At 33.2% G+C, this 22,970-nt stretch overlaps 1 protein-coding gene across 6 annotated transcripts in view; it reads left to right on the forward strand.

Annotated features, from left to right (window-relative positions):
* MAP4K3 (mitogen-activated protein kinase kinase kinase kinase 3) overlaps positions 1 to 22,970 on the forward strand; it is a 189,034-nt gene that overhangs the window by 142,220 nt on the left and 23,844 nt on the right. For 4 of the 6 annotated variants that reach the window (XM_067703185.1, XM_067703187.1, XM_067703191.1 and 1 more), the window contains 9 exons: positions 6,119 to 6,177; positions 7,736 to 7,768; positions 11,823 to 11,861; positions 12,110 to 12,163; positions 14,630 to 14,672; positions 15,882 to 16,041; positions 16,905 to 17,017; positions 20,044 to 20,085; positions 22,392 to 22,476. In XM_067703185.1, the coding sequence (XP_067559286.1) occupies positions 6,119 to 6,177; positions 7,736 to 7,768; positions 11,823 to 11,861; positions 12,110 to 12,163; positions 14,630 to 14,672; positions 15,882 to 16,041; positions 16,905 to 17,017; positions 20,044 to 20,085; positions 22,392 to 22,476 (628 nt within the window). The remainder of the gene's footprint in view (positions 1 to 6,118; positions 6,178 to 7,735; positions 7,769 to 11,822; positions 11,862 to 12,109; positions 12,164 to 14,629; positions 14,673 to 15,881; positions 16,042 to 16,904; positions 17,018 to 20,043; positions 20,086 to 22,391; positions 22,477 to 22,970) is intronic. The other 2 variants (XM_067703186.1, XM_067703188.1) reach the window with 1 other exon arrangement.

The following is a 22,970-nucleotide window of genomic DNA, read 5'->3' on the forward strand; positions in this document are numbered from 1 at the left end:
CTGAAATCGACTTTAACCACCCAACTAAATAATAGTGGAGCTGGGGTTTGACCTAAGCACCCTGGCTCAACAATTCCACCTAAACCACTATTGCCTCCACCCAACAATGGCAATATTTTTTTCCCACTAATACTGGTCTTGTGCTCATGCTCTCTCTCTTTTTAATCAACATATATGTTCCATAGTTATTTTTTTACTGTAGTAAAGTATGCATAACATAAAATTTACCATTGTAACCATTTTTAAGTGTACAGTCCAGTGGCATTAAGTACATTCATATTGTTGTGCAACCATCACCACTGTTGATCTGCAGAACGTTTTCATCTTCTCATGCTGCAACTCCTTACCCATTATACAATAACTCCCATTCTGCCATTCTATTTTCTGTCTCTGAATTTTTCTGTACTCTAGGTACCTCATGTAAGTGGAACCATACATTATTTGTCGTTTTGTGACAAATAATGTCAGTGACTGGCTCACTTCACTTGCCATAATGTCATAACATCTTCAAGATTCATTCATGTTGTAGCATGTGTCAAAATTTCTTAAGCCTGAATAATATTTCATTATATGTATAACCGCATGTTGTTTATCCATTCATCCATCAACGGACACTATTGTGAATAATGCATCTGTGAACCTAGATATACAAGTATCTGTCAAGTTTCTGCTTTTAGTTCTTTTGGGTATATAACTAGAAGGGGAATTGCTGGATCATATGATAATTCTATGCTTGATTTTGGGGGGAATTACCATACGGTTTTCCATAGCCGCTGCATCATTTTACAGTTCCCACCAGCAATGCACAAGGGTTCCAATTTCTCCACATCCTCTTTGACGCTTGCTATTTTCTGGTGTGTGTGTATGTGTATATTATTGAAGTATAGTTGATTTACAATATTCCATTAGTTTCAGATGTATAGCATAGTGATTCAGGGTTTTTTTTTAAGATTATGTTCCATTATAGGTTATTATAAGATACTGGGTATAATTCCCTGTGCTATATAGTAAATCCTTTTTGCTTATCTATTTTATGTGCAGTAGTTTGTTATTCTCATACTCCTAACTTTTTTCTCCCCTTTCCCTCTCCCTTTTGGTAAGCATAAGTTTATTTTCTGTGTTTGTGAGCCTGTTTCTGTTTTGTAAATAGATTCATTTGTATTATTTTTTAGATTCTACATATAAGTGATATCATATGATATTTGTCTTTGTCTGATTTATTTCACTAAGCATAACATTCTCTAGGCCCATCCACGTTGCTGGAAATGGCAATGTTACATTCTTTTTTATGGTTGAGTAATATTCCACTGTGTGTACATACCACATCTTCTGTTGATGGGCACCTGGGTTGCTTCCGTGTCTTGGCTATTGTAAATAGTGCTTCTATGAACATTGAAGTGCATGTGTCTTTTCAAATTAGTGTTTTTGTTTTTTGATGTGAAGTGTCCATAATTATTTCAGTCTCCTACTTTCATAGTTCTAAAACCTTAGCACTGTGAACAGGATTTCAACTCTTAAATACTTACTGCTGGCCACTAGAAACCTGATGGACCCAAAATGTCTGGCTGTCATCTTAGTAGACAATTGGCACCAAGATGACAGCCCTAAATCTTTTGGGACCAAAAGAAACATTTACCCCCTTAAAGACCTTGCTGCCTAAAACTTCCATGTCATCAATGCTTTCTGATTGTTTTAAGTGCTAAGGGTATTCATCTTATGATTTTTGTAAATGAATTTAGAATCATTACTATAGTAAAGGTTTTTTTTTTTTAATCAGGCAGTCATAATATATGAAACCAGAGTAACAGAGCTTGAATTTTAACATTAGTTAAATTAGTTAGTGAGTTAGTTTGTGAGTAGAAAGGTCTTTAAATTTTGAAAGATGCCTGAGTTAAAAAAACAAAGAAAAAAACTCAGCAAAATTCCATAATAATAAGAGTTTTGCCCATAACCATAAGAATGGATATAGCCGGTCTACAAGATGCTGTCTTTACATTAAAAGATATTATACACCTGTTCAGCTGCTGCTAATTTTTCTAATTTTCCTAGTTCTACTAGGCATTTTGGCCCATATACCAGTGAAGAATATATTGAACATATTGAAAGGTAAGAACAGTTGACCCTTAAACAACAAGGGGATTAGAGACACCAGCAGTTGAAAATCCGAGTATAACTTTATAGTTGGCCTTCCTGTGACTCTGCCTCTTTGGATTCAACCAACAGCAGATCACATGGTATTGTAGTATGTATTTATTGAAAAAATCAGCATATAAGTGGACTCATACAGTTTAAACCCATGTTGTTCCAGGGTCAACTGTATATGTAAAGCACTATGTTAATTACTGTGGAGGAACATAAGTAGTGACATAATCATTGCTCTGAAGAAACTTACAGTATTCCTGAAAAAGTAAGAATAAAGTATTTAGGTTATAATTAAAAACATGTCCAAAAGATATACCCAATTTATCATTATCAGTAACCATAACAGAAGTACTACAAGATTACCCCTGAATTAGGTCAGAATTGAATAAAGTCTATAAATAAAGTTAAATTTATTCTGGAAAAGAAACATCAACTTTGTTAATTTTAAATCTGTTAAACTATTACTATAAAATTTATGTTGTATGGTCACTTTTCTTACCTATTATATATGAAGCAATTTCTAGGGAAAACTCACCTTCATAACTGCACAATTACAGGACATTTTCTAGAGTATCAAAACTAACCTGCTTCAACTGTACTTCAGTAAAATTTAAAAAGAAAAAAAAAAAAAACTAACCTGCTGATATTCATTTCCAGCCTTGCTATACAAAAGTCATGTTTATTCACTTTGAGTCCCCTTAAGTCTTCTGCTTTTATTAGTCAGAACATTGCTTGTTCAGTTAGTGTTCTGACCCTACTTGCTTTTCTTTTTAAGAAATAAGAATTATCGAGGGTTTAGTCCCTTTTTACTTCTGTAAATTATCTACCACATTACAAGGTGTCTCCTAACACCTTACTTGTGTGCCATATTTTCTCATTTTTTTGATGAGAAAAAATTCTGCTATTCTCTTTTTTCTTGGTTAAAACATATTGTTAAAGTATTTTTTCTTTAGTGTTTTTGTAGCCAACTGTAACAATTCTTTTGACTTCCTGCTGTTTTCTCATCAGGTATAGATAGACTTTGTAATCTCCAGATGGGTTTTAAAAAAAAAACAATAATAAGATTTTCTTGGTCATGTATTTTTCTTTTCCAGTGTTCCACGCCACATCCTCTGTTCTTTTTCAGCTCTTGCTGGGACCATGTCTTCTTAGAGGCTCTATCCGAGTTCACAAGTACTCCTCTATTCATTAAAACACTGAAGTTAGGACTTTCTGACCCCAAAAGATATTTTAATTGGGCTTAGGTTGACCATCTTAAATTTTTTGCTGAGTGTTCAATTTGAATCTATACTGGGCTATTGCATGTTGCCATCCATGTTGTTACTGCTTTGACTTTGTGTAGTTAAACACTGTCATTCATTAATAAGTTGATGCCTGATTTATGCTACTAAATTTTTTATGTCTATCCTGGCATGTTCAAATGTATTCTTATTTAGCTTATAAAGAATGGCCATGTTTTACCATCATTTTATAGAGTTATTTTGAGTGCTTTTCCAAGCATAACTTTGGTAGCATTTTTCTATTACAGAATAGCGTCCAAGTCCCTTTGGAAAGCATTTTAGATCAGTCTTTCTTAGACTACCCTAAAGATATGTAAATGACTACTAACTTTGCCCAAGTTTCCCTTTTCTTCCTTTCCTTTTTATTTATTCTCATTTTTCTTGTCTGATTTGCTGTCTGAATTCCTGCCATATAATGAGTGCTTAGTAAATAATAGTTGAATTAAATGAGATTAACTACTTATTAGAAGGACTTAGTGCAATCCTTTTCCTTGATGACATGCCTAGCACATGGGTTTTGTTTTTGTTTTCTTTCCCTATGGATGCTAAAACATAACTTGATTTACGGAGAAGGAATTAATAAAGAATGAAACCCTTTCAATTTTAGCTTTCCTGGTAGGGCTTAACACATGCCACATTTAATCATCAGACCTGGATCTGTCAGCAACTTCTCCCCATCCTGAATGTTATTCTGTATGCGAATTTACAGTCCATTTTCTATTAAAATATTTCATTAGTTATTTCAGATTCTTCTCTTACCTTCCTAAATATATCAGTTGATTTTTTTTAAATTATTATCATCAACCTGGTAATTGTCATGTAGCAGATGAGCTAGCTATTCTTAGGACATATCTATATTTATATAACACAAGCCATGGCCACTCTGCACAAATTACGCTTTTGAAAGCTGTCATTTGATTAAAGGCTTAACAGATTATATTGGCTAAAGAGGTTGCTGGTCTGGTAGAAGGGCCCAGTTATGCATAGCTGAAGAAAATGAAGTTGAATTCAGAAAGGTATTCATTGAGATTAGTACTTTTCTTTACTAAATACCAAAGCTTAAAGTCTCCTATATAAAGTCATGACCACTTAAATAGTGCAGCATAATAACTGTGTGGCAGTCTTATGATAATAGCAATTTCATCCTATTAAGATCTATCATTACAAATTAAAGAGAACAAGTATCCGAATTTCATTAGAATTTTATGTGATACCAGTGTGACAGTTCACTAATCTTTTTTGTTTATGATGTGTTATCTCTTCTGTCACTGGTAAGAACATATATTATTATGCATGGAAGAACACAATTATTGAAGAAGACAAAATTTGAGCCTTGTCTAAACCAGGCTTTTGGCTTTTGGCTTTTAACTTTTCACTTAAATGTGATGTATTGCTTAGAAGTCTTGTATTTCTAGGCTTAGTATTTGTGTGATCTATAATTATCTATGTATATCTTAATGAGGCTGAAGTGTTAGTTATCTGTTTACAGTAAAATAAACAAATGGCATTTGAACACGCATTTTCTTAGGGCCTAATTAGTGTGTGCCAGGTACGATGCTAGACCCTAGGCTGTGGGGAAAAAAGATGGATTTAACAATTTTCCTTTGTTTGAGGAGCTTATAGCCTGGCTACTATTTTTATAAACTTGTAAATAAGTTAATTAAAAGTCAGTGTAAACGCTAGAGGAGAACTATGTGTTAAATGCCGTGGAGTCGCGAAGAAGGTTACACCTATCTTCCTGGACAGTCTTGGAAGGCTGCTCCAAGAAGGTAACTTTTGCATTAAGTCCTCATTGTGCATCTGGCAGTATCTTGTAAAACTAGATAGCGCTTTAAGTACACTATATTCTAATGAAAATAAAATTCATTTAAAATGTTAAATATTCCCCCTTAATCATTAAAACGGTGCTTGAAATACAGTGGGAGAAAACGAAACTGTACTTTCCGTGGTTGTTGGAAATCATTTTTTTTCCTCAAGAAGGCATTTCAGTTGAGCACATAGATTGTTAGTTCCTTTAAATTTCAGTTCTTAACTCTACAACCTGCAGCGTTCAGTGGAAATGTTTAAATAGTTGAAGAACTGCCTTAATAATATTCGTTTGAAGTTTTGCTACTTAACTCTTTAAAAAAATATTTAAAGTCCTTAAATTTAGTTTATAATCTTGTGCAATTTCACATGTATAATTCACTTTGAAAGACCACCTTCTTTTTAACCTTTAAAAAATTATTACCTGCATGAAGCAGTAGTAGAAATATGTGAATGTGTATATATACATAATTATTGCAGATTTTATATACAAAGTCAAACCAAGATTTTTGTTGCTTGTTCTCTTCTGTAATCATTTTTGCTTCATTATAGCTTGAGCATAAATACTTTTTTCAGCTTTTTTCATTCCAAAAACTGATTTTTACAAATGTTAATTACAGTAGCAATAACCATAAATGAAACTTGCATATGGTGTTCACACAAGTTCCCAGGAAAATTTTGGTAACTTAAATAATAAAATATATAAATTAAGACTACAAACTTCTGAAATCTTTTATTGTTGGAAGTCCTACCTTGCTTTCTTTTTAAGAACATATAGCAATACAGATTTATTTGAAGTCTGGGGTTTCTCTTTTAAAGACAATATGCGTAGTGTATCATGATTTGTGATACACTACTATTTTGCTGAATATTTTATTCTGTACTATTAGGATCTACAACTAGAATACGGACAAGGACACCAAAGTAGTTACTTTTTAGGTGCAAACAAGTAAGTAAAATTCTTTTAAAATTAAATTTAAATTTAAGAATACTTAAATTGCCTTAAAATATGTTATATATTAATTGTATTTTAAATATTTACAGTAGTAAATTGTACTAGTCTGGTAGATATATTTTATAATATGCTTTTAACTTTTCTTTATTACTGCCTTGCTAATCATCTACTCAATAATTGTCATAATGGGGAGAGTCACCTTAAATTTTTTGTATCAAGTTACTTTGTAGACCTTACCTGTTAGAGAAAGTAAGTACATTCCAACTAAAGATGAGTATATGTTTCAGCAATTTATTTCTTTTATTTGCAAAGTTGACCTGTTTATTACTTACAAAGCTTGCTTTGGTACATCTCCCAGATGTGTTGGCCTATGAAAACAGATGGAAATATTCACACTCTTTAAAAATCTTTGTCTTAACTTTTTAGCTGTCAAGAGTCTTTTAAAAAGTAGATAGCCGTTAAAATATGTCTAACGGTTTAGAAGTTATTTATTTTATACAAGAAATAAATCCAACGGTTGTTTAAGGTCTGCAGTATACCAGGCACTGTCTAGGTGGTGCAGCACGGTGGTGAAAAGGCAGCTTACAAGGTGTAACAATTTAAGATGTTCGTAGGCCTGAATTAGCAAGATATGGGGACAGGACTCTGCTCTTCCCCGTAGAGTCTCATTTCCTGAGTTCATGGATGAACTATCATTATAAAAGCTAATTTATAGGGAAATATTTAAATTGCCAAAATCTCCCAGCTATATGTAGATATTATTTCAATAATCAGAACTACTTAAAATTTCCAAATATAATTTCAGTGACATTAGAGGGTTGAGACATATTATATACCCATAGTTTAGTTAAAATATGTTAATATCTTAAGTTAAGCAGGTGACTAAAAGACAAGCAACTCAGATTTAGAGATAATAATGCAAAATCATGTTTCTTTTTTTATAAACGAAATGTTTAAATACTCTTTTCTTAACCCAGAAACGACTTTGAATGACAAGCTAGAGAAATGCATTAGTTTTGATTTTGCTGAACTTCAGTTAAATAACATGAAGTTTTTGTTTTTGTTTTAAACCTTATGTTTCCTAAAATGGAAAATAAGTCTAAAATTTCCCTGGTTGAAAAATGAAATTTTATCAAAATAGTAATATTTGCTGTTTATAGTTTGTCTTGATTTGTTGATGGGCAACAAAGGAAAGTTTGTCTCATAATGGGTTAGCAAATAAATTCTGATGTGTTTTTGTGTTATTTTGTCTAAATTTCAGGTCACTAGTTTTAAGGATCTTGTTAGCAAAGTTTGATGTATTTTTAAGAGATTGTATAATTTTGAAAAATATTTCATTTACTTTGGTTTATTTTAAATATATTTTTATATTATATACTTGCAAAAATACCCCCAAAATGGCCTATCATTAAATGCTTTTCTAGATTCCTTAGTCCCCATTGTCTGATTTTTTGATTGTTAGACATTTTCATATTATATAGTTACTTTGGCTAGGTAAATGTTAATAATTTCCCCAACCTTCATTTTTTGATTAATTGGATCCCTGCTTAAGGAACTTTATTCTATATAACGAATCACTGGCAAGGTAGGTTGCCCCAAAGTTTGCCCTTTGGCTGTGTTTCGTGTACAGGTATATACATACATGTGACATGAGCATGGATGTAGCACTTCTCTTACTGTACTGCTATGTCTGCTTTATTCTTGTGACTAGGCAGTGTTTTAAAACTCACAGGATTTCCTGCTTTCTCCATAGGTGATCAGGCAGACAGATTTCCATTTATGGGTTTCTGCCTATTCCAGACCACGCAGGAACTAAGTTTGTTTGTTTTTTTAACAGAATGCATATGTGTTTTGACTTACTGGGTTGTTTTCTTTTGAATTGTTATTATTGGGGTCAACTTTTCTGACTATTTAAACCAACAAAATACTATTTTTAAAAGAAAACTCTAAATTATTTCTGATTTTGTTTTTAATGTAGAGCAAAAGTTCTAAAAATGAATTCTCTTCTAAAGACTTAAATAGTAGTGAAAGGAAATTCCTGGCATAATTAAGTATAGTAGTAGTAAATGCCAGATCCAGAGTCAGAACTGTCTCTTGCTACAAACTGTGTAACTTGGAGAAATTTACCTCAATTTTCTCTAATAAATGGGGATTATAATAGTACCTGCCTCATAGTATGCTAAGGGTGAAATGGAATAATCATTGTAAAGCATTTAGCACATTTAGGGTTTAATACACATTAGTTGCCCTTATTTGTAGTGTTTACTCAGTCAATGTTGATTGTAAGAGCAAGTGAATATGAGAGAATAAAATTGCTTTTCGGTTTTAAAGAAATAGGGAAGTTTTTTGGTTTGTTCTCAAATCTAATCAGGGCAGTACTTACAGATTGTTTTGAGTCAGTTAGGCAATTTTGAATGGTTCTAGTAACCAGCAGCTAATTCAAAGATGCCAAATACTTTGGTGGTGATTTTTGACTCCTCTCCCTATCGGTTTCTTCACTTTATCAGTTAAATCTATGATCTATGTTTGCATGTTTTTCCATTTTTAACCTGTTCATCCAGATTTTCTGGTCATTTTCAGTTGACTTAGTAGTTCAGTATGAGGGCATCATTTTTGTTTTGTTTTATTCATTACTTTCTCAGAATTCCATAATAGAGGAATCCAAGTAGACCAGTGAATAGTGACATTATTTATTATGTCACATCCAGTATTGGTGATTAAATCAGTATCACATTTTTCTCCAATGCTCTCAAGATACGGTATAAATGAACCTTTATGCAAATTAGCCATATTTCATTTTCTCTTTTATAAAGGCTGAAAAGCAAATCATATTTTCTACTTTTCATTAAGACTTCATGAGTTCTGTAACTTTATTAACAAAATATCTTAACACATAGTAGGAAATTTACAAGTAAATGAATTTAAAAATATACATATGAGTCCCTAGCCTTAGGATAGCTGCTTTTTCATGTTCTCTTATTCTTACAGAACGTATACTCCCAGGAAGATAATGTTTCAAAAAGTGGAATGCCATATAAGTCCAACTAAATATGGTAAACTGAAAATAAACTACATTTAAATTCTCCTCTTAATTATTTTCAAATGCTAATATTCTCTACTGGAAGAAGAAATGGCTCAAAAAATATTGTCACATGCTTAAGAAGAAGTTTGTTTTCACATCTTCTAAGATGATGTGAAAGCCCACTGTACAGTTCAGAGATATTACATTTAATTTGGTAAAATAATTTAAAGCAGTGCTTCTGAAATTTTTAGTCTCAGGATCCCTTTATGGTCTTAAAAATTATTAAGGATTCTAATGAGCTTTTGGTTATATCACTTATAAATATCAATATTTATAGTACTGGAAATTTAAACTGAAAACTTTTCAAAATATTTATTTCAAATAGTAATATACTCATTCCATGTTATCATAAAAAAAATTTTGTGTGTATTAAAAAATTCCTCATCTTTAAGAAGCAGTTCAGGGACTTCCCTGGTGATCCAGTGGTTAAGACTTCACCTTCCAATGCAGGGGGTGTGGGTTCGATCCCTGGTCAGGAGCTAAGATCTCACATGCCTCGTTGCCAAAAAACCAAAACATAAAACAGAAGCAGTATTGTAACAAATTCAATGAAGACTTTAAAAATGGTCCACATCAAAAAAAGTCTTTAAAAAAAAAAAGAACCAATTCAAATGCCACCTCTTAATGGTACCCTCTTTGCAACACCACTTTGTTCCTCTCATGATACTTAGAAGCAGCTTTAGATATGTCAGTATAATACAGCAAACATTTTGCTGAGGACCACAAATAACATTTTTTATGAAGAATAGCTGTTTTTTTCCTGAAACAAAATAATATTAGTAAGAAAGGTGGGATTGTTTTATATTCTTTGCAGATCTCCTTAACGTCTGGCTTAATAGAAGACAGCTGGATTCTCATATCTGTTACTAATCTATTATGATATCATACATCTCATAGTCTCCAGAAAACTCCAGCGTTTCATTCTCAATGAAATAGTAAGAGTGAAAAAAGAAAGAAAAAGAGTGAATTAAGAGTAAAAAAAAAAAAAAAAAGTGCTTTAGATTATGAAAATAGTTTTTTTACCTTGCAGACCTCTTACCGGACCCTAAAGGACCCCCAGGATCCCCAGACCGTGCTTTGAGAATTGCTGGTTTAGAGAAATGTTGCTTAGTTGATAATAATAAAGAAAACACTAATTGAGTACTTACTGTGCTCTGAAATACTATTCAAAGAAATAATTAATTGTATCTGCAGATAAACATTTTGACATAGGTACTATTGTAATTCCCATTTTGCTTAGGAAAATCAGAGTAACTTATTGAAGGCCACATAGCTTACAGTGGCAGAGGCAGGATTCAGATTCAGGCTGTCTTTGCTTCACAACCTGTCATCATTTTGCTATACTGCCTCTAGGTAGAAGTCCTGTCTTCTTAGAGCTAGTCCTTGAAGAGCTTTGTGAATAGGTAATACATTTGACTGAAGTACCTTAATTTTTTTATCTGCAAAATAGGATTTGCAATTAGTTTATGGTTTTCCTATGTCATTTACAAGTCCAGATTTAAAACTTTGTCACTTTTTAATACTTAAATTGTTATTAAACTATCCTGATTAAAACATTTGATGGCTAAAGTCTATTCTATTAATTATTTATACCAGCTAACCATATCTTTCAGTTTCTCTGGTTTTATGCTTTGATAATTCTGAGGGCAGTTTTTTCCACTATATATAGGAAGGGGAAATGATTAGAGGAGAGTAAATTTTCTGCTGAATCACTTTTACCACAGTAATCTGTCAGTAACCGTATTTCTATCTCGTTAGCTTTAAGAAGGCTATTGAGTTTCTGATGCTTGAAGAGTATAATATAGGAGGTATGTTGCATGAACTTGCAGTGAAAAGAAGTAAGGGAACTTCAGGAATGCCGTGAGTTCTCTCTTACGTTCCTGAATATCAAAGTTTTATAAATTGCTCCTAATGATAAAATCCTCGCACCTGGTCTGATACAGGCTTAGTCTCCCAAAAGTGTAAATGTGTTTGCCAGTACACCACTGGAGAACAGATACTTCAGGTAAGTGAGTGTCTTCTGTGAAAGCAAAGTGCTACTACATTCATGTATTCACATCACATGCATGCATGCTTTTGCAGAGATCCAACACGTTGAGTTTCATTTTGTAGGATTGCCTGAGAGCATGATGTTTTTTTAAAGTGTGTCACCTTTCTTACATTAAGAAAAAGAAAATATAATTTCAGGTGTCAGGTAAAATATTCCAGGTAAAATTTAAATCCTGGAAACCCCTGACTATGACCCTGCAATTATTGTTTTGTCAGTCCCAGTTGTGACATTTCATGGTGGGTTGTCCTTTGTCTGAATTGGTATTTTTCAATAAACACTTGGATTTATTTTGTTCATTTAAAATACATGTATAAAGACATTAGCAACAGAAAATAGATACCTCATTAAATATAACCTGATGTTTTATGGTATAGCGATGATCGTTACAGCAAGTTTTTAGTGAATAGTAAAAAAGTGTTTTAAATGTATAGATAAGGTTAAAGTGATGAAAAATTGTACTTAGTATTTCTTTGCTTTATTCACATTAATTTTTATTTTTCTCCTAAGGAGTCTTCTGAAGTCTGTTGAAGAAGAATTACATCAGCGGTAACTTTAATTTTTAATTAAGCTTAAAATACTTTGTTACAGATGAGTAAAGTCCTTTACCCCCTTCTCTATCATGTAGCCTAAGATTGTGTTGTTGTTGTTGTTTTAATATCCTGAATCCTGTAAAGACATAGAAATAAAATTCTGTCCTACAGTAGCCCTTCCTGCATTTTCTAAAATTTCTTCTTAAGCTGTTTTGGTGGTAAAGTCCATTTGGTAACAGTGGAATTATCCTTCTTTATCCTTAGAGGGCATGTGGCACATTTAGAAGATGATGAAGGGGATGATGATGAATCTAAACAGTAAGTTCTGTTTCCATTTTTGGTAAAAGAAAAAGTGTCATTTGACCTGATTTAGTAAATCTGACAGCTTAATATTGAAGTAATTTTAATATCATTAATAATGTAGTATCATGGGTTGTACCACAGTTTCTTTCCTTTTCTCTGTTCTAATTGTATTAGTCGGTTCGGGCATCCTTAACAAAATACCATAGACTGGTATTTATTTCTCATGGTCTGGAGGCTGGGCTGCTGGACAGTTTAGTTCCTGGTGAGAGCTCTCTTCCAGGCTTGCAGGTGGCTGCCTTCTCAGTATGTCCTCAGATGGACTTTGCTCAGTGTGTGCATGCAAAGAGGGAAATCTCTCTCCCTCTTTTTATAAGGCCACCAGTCCTGTCTGATTAGGACCTCATTCTTATGACCTCAGTTAACCTTAATAACCTCCCAGAAGCACTATCTCCAAATACAATCACATTTCACTGTAAGCAGTCAGAAAGAACCAAGCCTCTCCTTCAGCACTTGGCTTAGAAATCTCCTCAGCTAACTATCCGATTTCATCCCTTGCAGATTTTCCTTCCACAAAACACTAGAACATGAACACAATTCATCCAAGTTCTCTGCCACTTTATAACAATGATTACCTTTCCTCCAGTTTCCAATAACTCGTTCATCATTTCCATCTTGAGACCTCACCAGAATGGCCTTTAATATCCATTAAAGGACATTCTGTTAATGACTATTTGTGTATTCTCTAAGAAGATGGAAGCTTTCTCACCGGCTCTCCTCTTTTCTCATTGACCTCTTGCTCTTAACGTCTATACTTCTAGCATGTACCCCCAAACTCTTCCAGCCTTTACCTACTACCCAGTTCCATAACTGCTTCCACATTTTTATGTATTTATTACAATAGCACCCCACTTCTTAGTACCAAAATATGTCTTAGCTCAGGCTGCCATAACAAAATATCATGGACTGAGTGGCTTGAACAACAGAGATTTGTCACAGTTCTGGAGGCTGGGATGTCCAAGATAAGGTGCCCGCAGATTTAGTTCCCGGTGAGGGCCCTCATCCTGGCTTGTAGGCAGCTGCCTTCTTGCTGTGTCTTCACGTGGCCTTTTCTCAGTCTGTGCACAGAGAGACAGAGAGAGATCGAGATCGAGATCTCTTCCTCTTATAAAGCCACCAATTCTGTTGGATTCGCTCCCCACCCATATGATCTCATTTAACCTCAGTTACCTCCTAGAAGCCCTGTGTCCAAATACAAGCACATTGGAGATTAGGGTTTCAACCTACAAATTTTGAGTGGACACAATTCAGTCCATAGCACAAGTTGATAAAAAAAGAACTTTGAAAAAAATTTACAAAGACAGTAAACATATCCTGTAGTTTAATGTTATAAATTAGTCAGTAATAGCTGTAATTATTACTACAGCTACAAAGAGTCTTACTATATAGTTGATTAAATTTCATCTGATATGTTTCAAATAAATAATTTGGATATAAATGTATTTTTGAGGGGAGAATATTTTCACTTACGTAATTATTAATATTTAGTCCTTTTAGTTTTGGGGGTTTTGTTTTTTGTTTGTTTTTAAAGAAAGATGCAGTTTCATGGTAGAGTGACAGAAACACCTGAGAAGCAGCTGGGGCATTGATTTTCCTTTCTACCTCACCACTCTGTGACCTTGAATCAGGTCACTTAACCTCTCTGGGCCTCAGTCTGCTCATCTGAGAGTATATGCTCCATAATCTTTTAATTTTTAGTACTTCTAGAACTCCAGTTCTGAGTTGTAAGGAATCTTAGCTTCAACCAAAAAATTCTGCCAGTAATTTCATAGAGTATGTATATAGCTTTTGATGAGCTTCATCAGAGATATTCCATATCTAACAGTAGTAAAAATGAAGCTTACATTGTAATATATTTTTATATCATTTTGCTATTTTTCCTTAAACCAACTGTTGCTTGTGTTTTTATATTATTTACCTTTCAATTGATATAAATTGGAATTGTGGCTATCTTTTCCAGTTTTAATTACTAAAATAATATTTGAAAACAAGAAAGCATATCTAGGGCTTCCCTGGTGGCGCAGTGGTTGAGAGTCCGCCTGCCAATGCAGGGGACACGGGTTCGTGCCCCGGTCCGGGAAGATCCCACATGCCATGGAGCAGCTGGGCCCGTGAGCCATGGCCGCTGAGCCTGTGCGTCCGGAGCCTGTGCTCCACAATGGGAGAGGCCACAACAGTGAGAGGCCTGTGTACCACGAAAAAAAAAAAAAAGGAAAGCATATCTACTCAGTTACTTTTGAATAATACTTCATTTAGCATAACTTGAACATTTCACAAAGTATTTTGAAAATCACTCATAACCTTAGAAAAAGAAACTTATTTATACAAAATTTTCTTCCATATCTTTAAAAAAATAATCATATTTTAGTAATGATTTGTTTGTAAAATGACGAGTTCTGATTCTAAGTGTTTATGTTTTTATAGTTCAACCATGAAAGCAAAAGTTCCACCTCCTTTGCCACCAAAGGTAAGCAGATTTGTTTCTCGGTTTGAATTGTGTACGTGTGTCTGCCACTTTAATACTGTATTAATACTTACTCTGTGGCTTATTTAAACTTGGGATCCACAAAGAAAAGTCATGAAGAAGTTACTAACCATGATATAAGTAGACAATTGTGATTGTTTTTGTTTGTCTTTTTTAAATCATCCAACTTGTCATTTGGTGTTTATTCTAAATAATAAGTTCCAGAAATTTGTACATGAAAATGATTAAATTAATGGATTAATATTTCACTTGGGTTAGAAAACTCATACTTTTAATAAGATTTTTTTCTTCAAAATCTATAATCTACTAGCAGCTGATTAAGTTCATATGCATAGCAAATTCTAATTATAAAATGGACTGTTTATAAAATGAGTTGTAAGGTTTGCAATCAATTATAAATTGATTTATAAATGAGAATTGGAGTCTGACCAGTCTAGATATCCAGTGTATTACTATATTTTGTTTTTATTTTACTTTTAAGAAAATCACGATTCACCCAGGTAAATAGGACTGTTCTTGCTTGTTCAGTTTTACATTAGCAGAAATACAGAGATCTGAACTTCAAAGAGATAAGTGCTGAGCAGTCTTCCTAATAAGGGACACATTATAAGAATTTATAAATTCTCCAAACCTTCAGCTGACTGAAGCTTTTTCCATTGTCTGCACAGAGTTCCCCAGGTATCCCATATTGCTGAGTTAGTATTCTCTCATTTGATAAAATTTTCATTGGCATCTTCTTCTGCCCCCTGTCTGAAAGATTAAGCATTAACATAAAAGATAATGAGTCACCTTAAAGAGACAGTTTAGATTAGCCTTGTAAGGAGCTGAACTTTGATTAGCCTGAATGTTTAAAATAAAAGGAGACTCATTTAGATTGGGGATCGTAAAGACCAGAATATTTTTATTTGGCAAGTCTAAGTGGGCAGGCTTGTGAGGAATTAATAGAAACAGGTCTTTTTTTTTCCTGAGAAAATATTTTAGGTGTACATTTTTAGGATATATATTAAGATTACCTGAACCAGATAGTTGAATAATCCAATAAGAGTTGAAACTCAACTAGTAAACACAGTTTGCAAGCCTCTGATATATAATAATATTTACTTCAGGGCAGATATTCAGTATTTTTCATGTTTAATGAAACACGAATAATTTCATGTGTAATCATTGGTCTCCTTTTCTGTATTATTTCAGCCTAAGTCCATATTCATACCACAGGAAACTCATTCTACTGAGGATGATAATCAAGGAACAATCAAGAGATGTCCCACGTCAGAGAGCCCAGCAAAGCCCTCCCAAGTTCCACCTAGGCCACCACCTCCCAGGTTACCTCCACAGAAGCCTGTTGCTTTAGGTAATGGGGGAAGGGAAGGTGAAATAAGAATGTTGCCAGGTTTTCATAATGTGTGAAAAAAATGGAGGGACTCCTTTTAAGAGATTATTTGAAATTCCTTTGCGGAAGGGAGAGGGAAGGCAATGGCTCTAGAGATGTTTTCTGCTTTTTGCCTCATCGTTTGAAGTGTTTTTATGACAGGATTACCTATGACCCAGTCTGGGATATTTTGCCTTTTCTTTCTCATTTCATATCTAGCCTTCCCTCTTTTGGAGAATCGTTTGTACCCAATTCGTTATATATCTAGAGTGTGACAACAAAAGAAATTAAACTCTGAACAAACAAGGAAAATGTGTTTGGTCCTAGGCTACTACTGTTTTAGAAAAAGAAGAGGATACCTTGCCTGACTCCTTTATTTTATTTCATTTAATCATTTTTAGAAAAATGATTGTCAGTATTTGCTAGGTATTTGCCTCCAAAGTAATACTAGAAGGTACTGTTTTAATACTGTAAAGTGTCTTGTGTGTTATGCAAAAGAAGAAATTAAAAAAAGAGCAACTAATGTTTCTTGGATAACAGACTATAAATTGCCCCTTTCCTGAAAGTAGTTATGTATTCAGTATTTCTTTTATTTTTAACACAAATATATGTACTTAGATACAGCCTGAATTTTTTGCATATGTGAAAGAAATAGAGATAAAAGTAGAAGAACATATATATATAAGACTTCTTACAGTAGTAAATATTCTGATAGGGTAATCCCAAATGAAGGCTGAAACTGTCTCAGAGATAATATTTTTTGTTTCCTACTTGATAATTTTCTGAATGAAAATTTTCATAAAAATTAATCCTTTTCTAATATATTTAAATATATCTTACTGAAGGAAATGGAGTGAGCTCCTTCCAGTTAAACGGTGAACGAGACGGTTCATTATATCAACAACAGAATGACCACAGAGGCACAAACCTTGCGAGGAAAGAAAAGAAAGATGTACCAGTAGGTATTTATATTCATAAGCTCTACTTATATGTGTTTCCTTTTTCACTATTAAATTAGTTTTGCAGTTATAATTGATGGAACTCTAGCAATTATATATTTTAAATTTGTATGTTTATATTTTAATATATGAATTATAATGATAATAGATTGTTTAAATCTTGAAAAAAATGACTTCGCTATGGTAAACATGAATGAAAGCTTTCTACTCTTCAAATTATTTAGGCCAATTTGTTATATTGCATATTATAAAATGTGACCTCTGCATACAGCTAAACACTTAGTATTCTTGTGATTGTTGAGAAAATATTATTCTTGTTGATTAGAATGATTCTTATACATTGCTTTTACAGTCTAATGAACTTACTGAAGGAAGGACATGGACAGATAAGGAAAGCCATAGCTTCTACCTCAGGACAAATTTCTGTTACATAATTTGTGATATTACTACTCTTACTCAAAGAAAATAGCTAACAAGGAAGAAAAATTAAGATTATTTTCTAATAGATATAAGATATCACTTTAGGAAAGGTGAAGTTAGCCTTACCAGCTATTCCTGTTACAAATGTTAGATAAAACACTATGACATAACTACTAAAACATAAATAGAATTTATCAGGGAGATTAAAAATTGTTAACATTTGTAAAGAATTTACTCTTAATCATCAGGCAACATTTGTCCATCATCATAGAACTTAAAACAAACAAAAAAAATCCTTAAAATTCCCAATTCAGCGGTTGCCAATAAGATCACAAGACAGTATTTTGGGAGAAGTTTTTGTGTATAATGACATTGGTTATTTTTCTAGAAATTTACAGGACATATGGTTATGTGCATACAGCTATACTTTGTGCACTAAGCACATTGCTAGAGGCTTTTGTTCTGTATCTGTTCAACTGTTTCATAAGATTTCACTATAGATATGACATACCATTTTTTATAATTCAGTTAAAGCACTTGACTGGGGTTATGCATTGTAATTTGTGAAACTTAAGACATTTTTAACAAAAGTGAAATGTCCTGTAGGAATAATAGGATTTATGAAGTCTGTACAACTGAGTAGTGCCTTTTTGCTTTCATCAGTTTAAATTTTAGCAGCCCTGCTAATGTGGTAGTATAAAAATGCAGCCTAATGATTTTGCAACACAGTATAATAACCTTTGAGAGATGAATACATTTTTGAATTTATGCACTTTTAATTCACTTTTTCTATTACCTTATTTTATCAGGATAAGGAACTAGTAATTAAACTAACAGTCTCAATAATTCTGAAATAAATATGTCATGACTGTATCAGGATAAACAGTATCCCTGGTATATTGAAACATGATTACAGTTTGTAGAGCTTCTTGAAATTATTTACAGCCAATTCTGTCAGTACTTAAGTTAAATCTGACAGAACATTCAGAGCTCCCTAATTAAAAATGAAGTTTTGCTAAAATAGATGATATGTGATAAAAAATAAGTACATAAATCATTTGCAAAATGGAAAAAAAAATATCAGAAATTGATGGCAGTATTAGGCTGTACATCCTCATAAACATATCTACAAAGTAAAATTTCATAGTCTTAATTTTAGAAATGTCTAAAAGTTACTCATGTAAGTAGTACTACACAGAATATTTCATTTGTATCATGTATATGAAATCAATTAACAGTAGCTTTTTAATTTTGGTCTCATTTAAACAATTCTGATTTATATGAGATTGAGAAAAAATTATAATGTCATTCCTTAAAACGCTCTTAAGATTAACCTCAAAAGAAACCTAGACTTTCATTAAATTTACGTTTAAATTATAATCTCTCCCAAGGAGATTCCTTCTCCAGGGATAAATCATATACCCCAGGAATGTAGCCCCTTGGAGAAATTTCTGGTACTGTTGAGAATATTGTAATAGTTGAGCGATGTGCTATTTTTCCTCTCCTTAAATTATCAGTATACTATGACCAATGATTCATGCATTTGAGTCCATCAAAATTTAAAACTTCACTTGACAAAACACTCTGTAAACAAGGTTAACATAATGTGCAGACTAGGAGAAAACATTTGTAATATATATATAACATAAAATATTTAAGTCTAGATATATAAGGAGCTCCAACAAATAGATAAGAAAAAGGTAACTCAGTTAAAAAAAAAGGGGGGGCGGGGTGGGGGTGGGAAGAATTCACAGAAGAGGAAAAACTTTTTTACAAAGATTCTCAACCTTCCTAGCAATCAGTGGCATGCAAGTTAACGAGAAACACAGGAGAAAACATTTTTTACTCTTGTAAAAACTGTTATCAGTTTGAGAACATTAAGTGTCTGTGAGACCATAAGGAACCAGGACTCTCGTACATTGCTGGTGGGAGCGATATGAAGTGGGCACTTGGAAAGGCAGTTTGGCAGTCAGTATCCACTAAAATGTAAAGGTACAGACCCCATATTCCAGAAGTTTCACTTCTCACAACATACCTTAAAAAAAAAACATTCACACATGTAGTAAGGTATGTGCAAGGGTGATCATTTCCATATTGTTGTTATAGTAAAAATTTGAAAATAATTTTAAATATCCAATAACAATTAGGGAATTGCTAAATAAAGTATGTTATATTCATACTGTGCTGCAGTTAAAGCAAATGAGTCAATGTACTTATGCTGTCCAAGACCCAATGTTAAGGCAAAGAACAAGTTGATAAACAGTGAATAACTGTTTATGTTCTAAAACACACACAAAAACAGTACTTCTGTGGGGACATTGTATCTAAATATGTGCAAAAAGGTCTGGAAGGATACACAAATACATGAGTACATATAATTGCCTAGAGAAAAGTTTGGAAGGATACGCGATAAACCATTTTGAGGGGGCAGGTACTAGGAAGAAGTGGAGTGTGAAAGGATTATAGGGGACTTCAGTATTATCTATAATGTTTTGTTTGACCAAGAGAATGTATTCATGTATTTTATTCTGATACATGTGTTTGAAATACAGTACTGATATACCAAACAACAAGAAGTATAATCATGCATGTGTTCTTTTTCTAGAAGCCTATTAGTAACGGCCTACCCCCAACACCTAAAGTGCACGTAAGTATAAATACCAAATAGGTTAAGTTCTCAAACTAAATACAATGACAAATAATTGCTTGAATGTGTACCTTTGGTTGGATTTTTTTGCCTGTTTGAAAGAATCCATTATTATTGAAAAAAACTAAAAGATTGCTAATTTACATATTAATTGATTATATCTGAAAAGTAACTTTTCAAAAGAAAATTACGATAAATTATACATTTTAAAAAGCTGCTTTATTCAAAAATTATTAATATTTTCTTTGCACATATTTTTGAAGGAATGTGAAAAATGCACAGTTATCAAAAACATAGAATTTTAGAACTAGAGGGAACATTGAAGGAGCATCTGGCCCAAACTCTATTTTTTGCCCATGAATGAAACTGAGACCCAAAGATCTTAGTCACCAAGATCACAAAACAGCACCCAACTCTAACCAGACCTAGAACTAGAACGTAAATGTCCTATGTTATAGTCCTTGTAGGTTTTTTATATCTATATATACCATGCTGTCCTTTTTAGGATTAAAATGATATTAACTCAATGTAATTTTAGGTTAGTATGGATAGAACTACATTTTCGCTGATACAAATCTCTAATCTAAAACCTTATGTAATACTAGTTTAGACAATGTCCATAATTTTTCTGGTTTTTAACCTCCCAACTCTACTATTTAGCCTTTTTACTTTTTAACTCTACCTTTTAATTAGTATAAAGATCTAAATAATCATACCTCATTTTACAAAAAGAAGTTTTGAGTGTAAAGGGCTCCTGAGGCTAGAGATTTATGTATACAATAGGGATGAGATTTCCTTTTGGGCTACAAGATGAAATTCCTTTATCAGGTATACAGTTGACAGGGAAGAGCTGATAACTATGGACCAACTATACAAACTAGCTTTAGGTTGGGACTGGTTTGATTGTTTTGTACCTCATTTCGTCATTTGGATTTTTAAGGGGTTTAGCAATACCTTAATATGTGAATTTTGGTACCTATCTTAAAGGATAATTATCAGGGTTAGTTAAGTGATATAATTTCTGCCCTACACCATCAAAACATTTTTTACTGGTCTCCTACCACCTGGTGGTATTGCCAGGCTATTGTTCTTTTCTGGGAACTAAAATCTTAAAGATACTGGTTGGGGGGCTTCCCTGGTGGCGCAGTGGTTGAGGATCTGCCTGCTAACGCGGGGGACACGGGTTCGAGCCCTGTTCTCGAAGGATCCCACATGTCGTGGAGCAACTAGGTCTGTGAGGCACAACTACTGAGCCTGTGCGTCTGGAGCCTGTGCTCCGCAACGAGAGGCCGAGATAGTGAGAGGCCCGCGCACCGCGATGAAGAGTGGCCCCCGCTTGCCACAACTAGAGAAAGCCCTCGCACAGAAACAAAGACCCAACACAGCAAAAATAAATAAATTAATTAATAAACTCCTACCCCCAACATCTTCAAAAAAAAAAAATACTGGTTGGTAGGTTTCTGTGAGTAAAAAGGAAATCTTAAGATTTAATATTTTGATTATTTTGTGTTAATATTTTTACTCCACTGTAGTCAACAGTAATCGCTCACAGTATTATCTCCCTGTTGGTAAAGAAAACATTCCTGCTCTAAAATGATGCACGATGCTGTCCTTACCACATATTTCTGTATTCTTTTTTCCCCAAGTTTTTGTTTGTAAAAGTAATTAAATGGGTAAGCTTTCTTGTATTTTTTTATTCTAACCAGAACAATAATTTCAAAACTAACATCTTACTCTTTGACTATCAAAAAACGTTCAAATGAGTGATATTATTTTTCACTATAAGGTATTTATTATCTGAAAGGTTTGTAAGTAAGCTTGATAAATAAATATTAACATCAAAAACTAAAGCTTTTTGTTGAATCCTTCCAGGGAAAATAATCAGATTGCTCAACTTTTTTTAAAAGTACATCTCTGTTTTGAGGTTAAAGTCCGTATATGAATTTCAAATCAACCATACCTTTTCCACTTTGTAATATTAAATTCAGTGCTTAGTGCTATTTTTAGGCTCATGAAACCAAGTAAGAAAATTTTCACCTTTGTAGAGATTATGATTTCCTTCTTACCAGAGAATATTGTATTACTCTTAATGTGGGACATGTAAGTAATTCTTCTGTAAGCAATTATTGTGCAGAATTAGTTGCTATTACTGCTTTGTTTATTTGAGAAGATAGGAAGAATAAAATGATTCTTCTAAGTAAAATCTTATATCATCTGACAGTTGTGCCTGAAACCTTTGTGATACCACTGTAAGGCAAATGACTAGGACTCGTTAGATTTATTTGGTTATTTTTTGTTTTTTCCAGATGGGTGCATGTTTTTCAAAGGTTTTTAATGGCTGTCCCTTGAAAATTCACTGTGCAACATCATGGATAAACCCAGACACAAGAGGTAGTACTATATATTTTTATCTGTTATCTTTCTGATTGTTTAGTGTTTTCATGAGACCAGGAAAGCACTCAGTTTTAATCACTTTCTGCATACCTTTCTGAAGAAAATTTTGTTACAATTTGAAAAGAAATGTTTTTAAGGTAAATATGTTTCTCTATGTTATTAGCAGTGTTTGAGGTGACACATGGTATTAAAATTTCACTGTGTAGTCACCATATCGATGTACTGAAACCATATACTCTGTGCCATCTGTCTTTATAAAGATACACGTAGAGATATGTACAAACGTATGGTCTCTCCTTCTCTCTCTTTCTCTGTCTGTCACTCACACACACACACAGAGGTATTCTTACTAAATCTTTCAAAAATCCAAGCTGTAGGTACTTTTATTTCACAGGTGAAGAAAATGACACTCAAGAGAGGTTCATTGGGCTTCCCTGGTGGCACAGTGGCTGAGAGTCCGCCTGCCGATGCAGGGGACACGGGTTCGTGCC

This window comes from Pseudorca crassidens, chromosome 14, assembly GCF_039906515.1.
Source record: "Pseudorca crassidens isolate mPseCra1 chromosome 14, mPseCra1.hap1, whole genome shotgun sequence".
Taxonomy (NCBI): Eukaryota; Metazoa; Chordata; class Mammalia; order Artiodactyla; family Delphinidae; genus Pseudorca; species Pseudorca crassidens.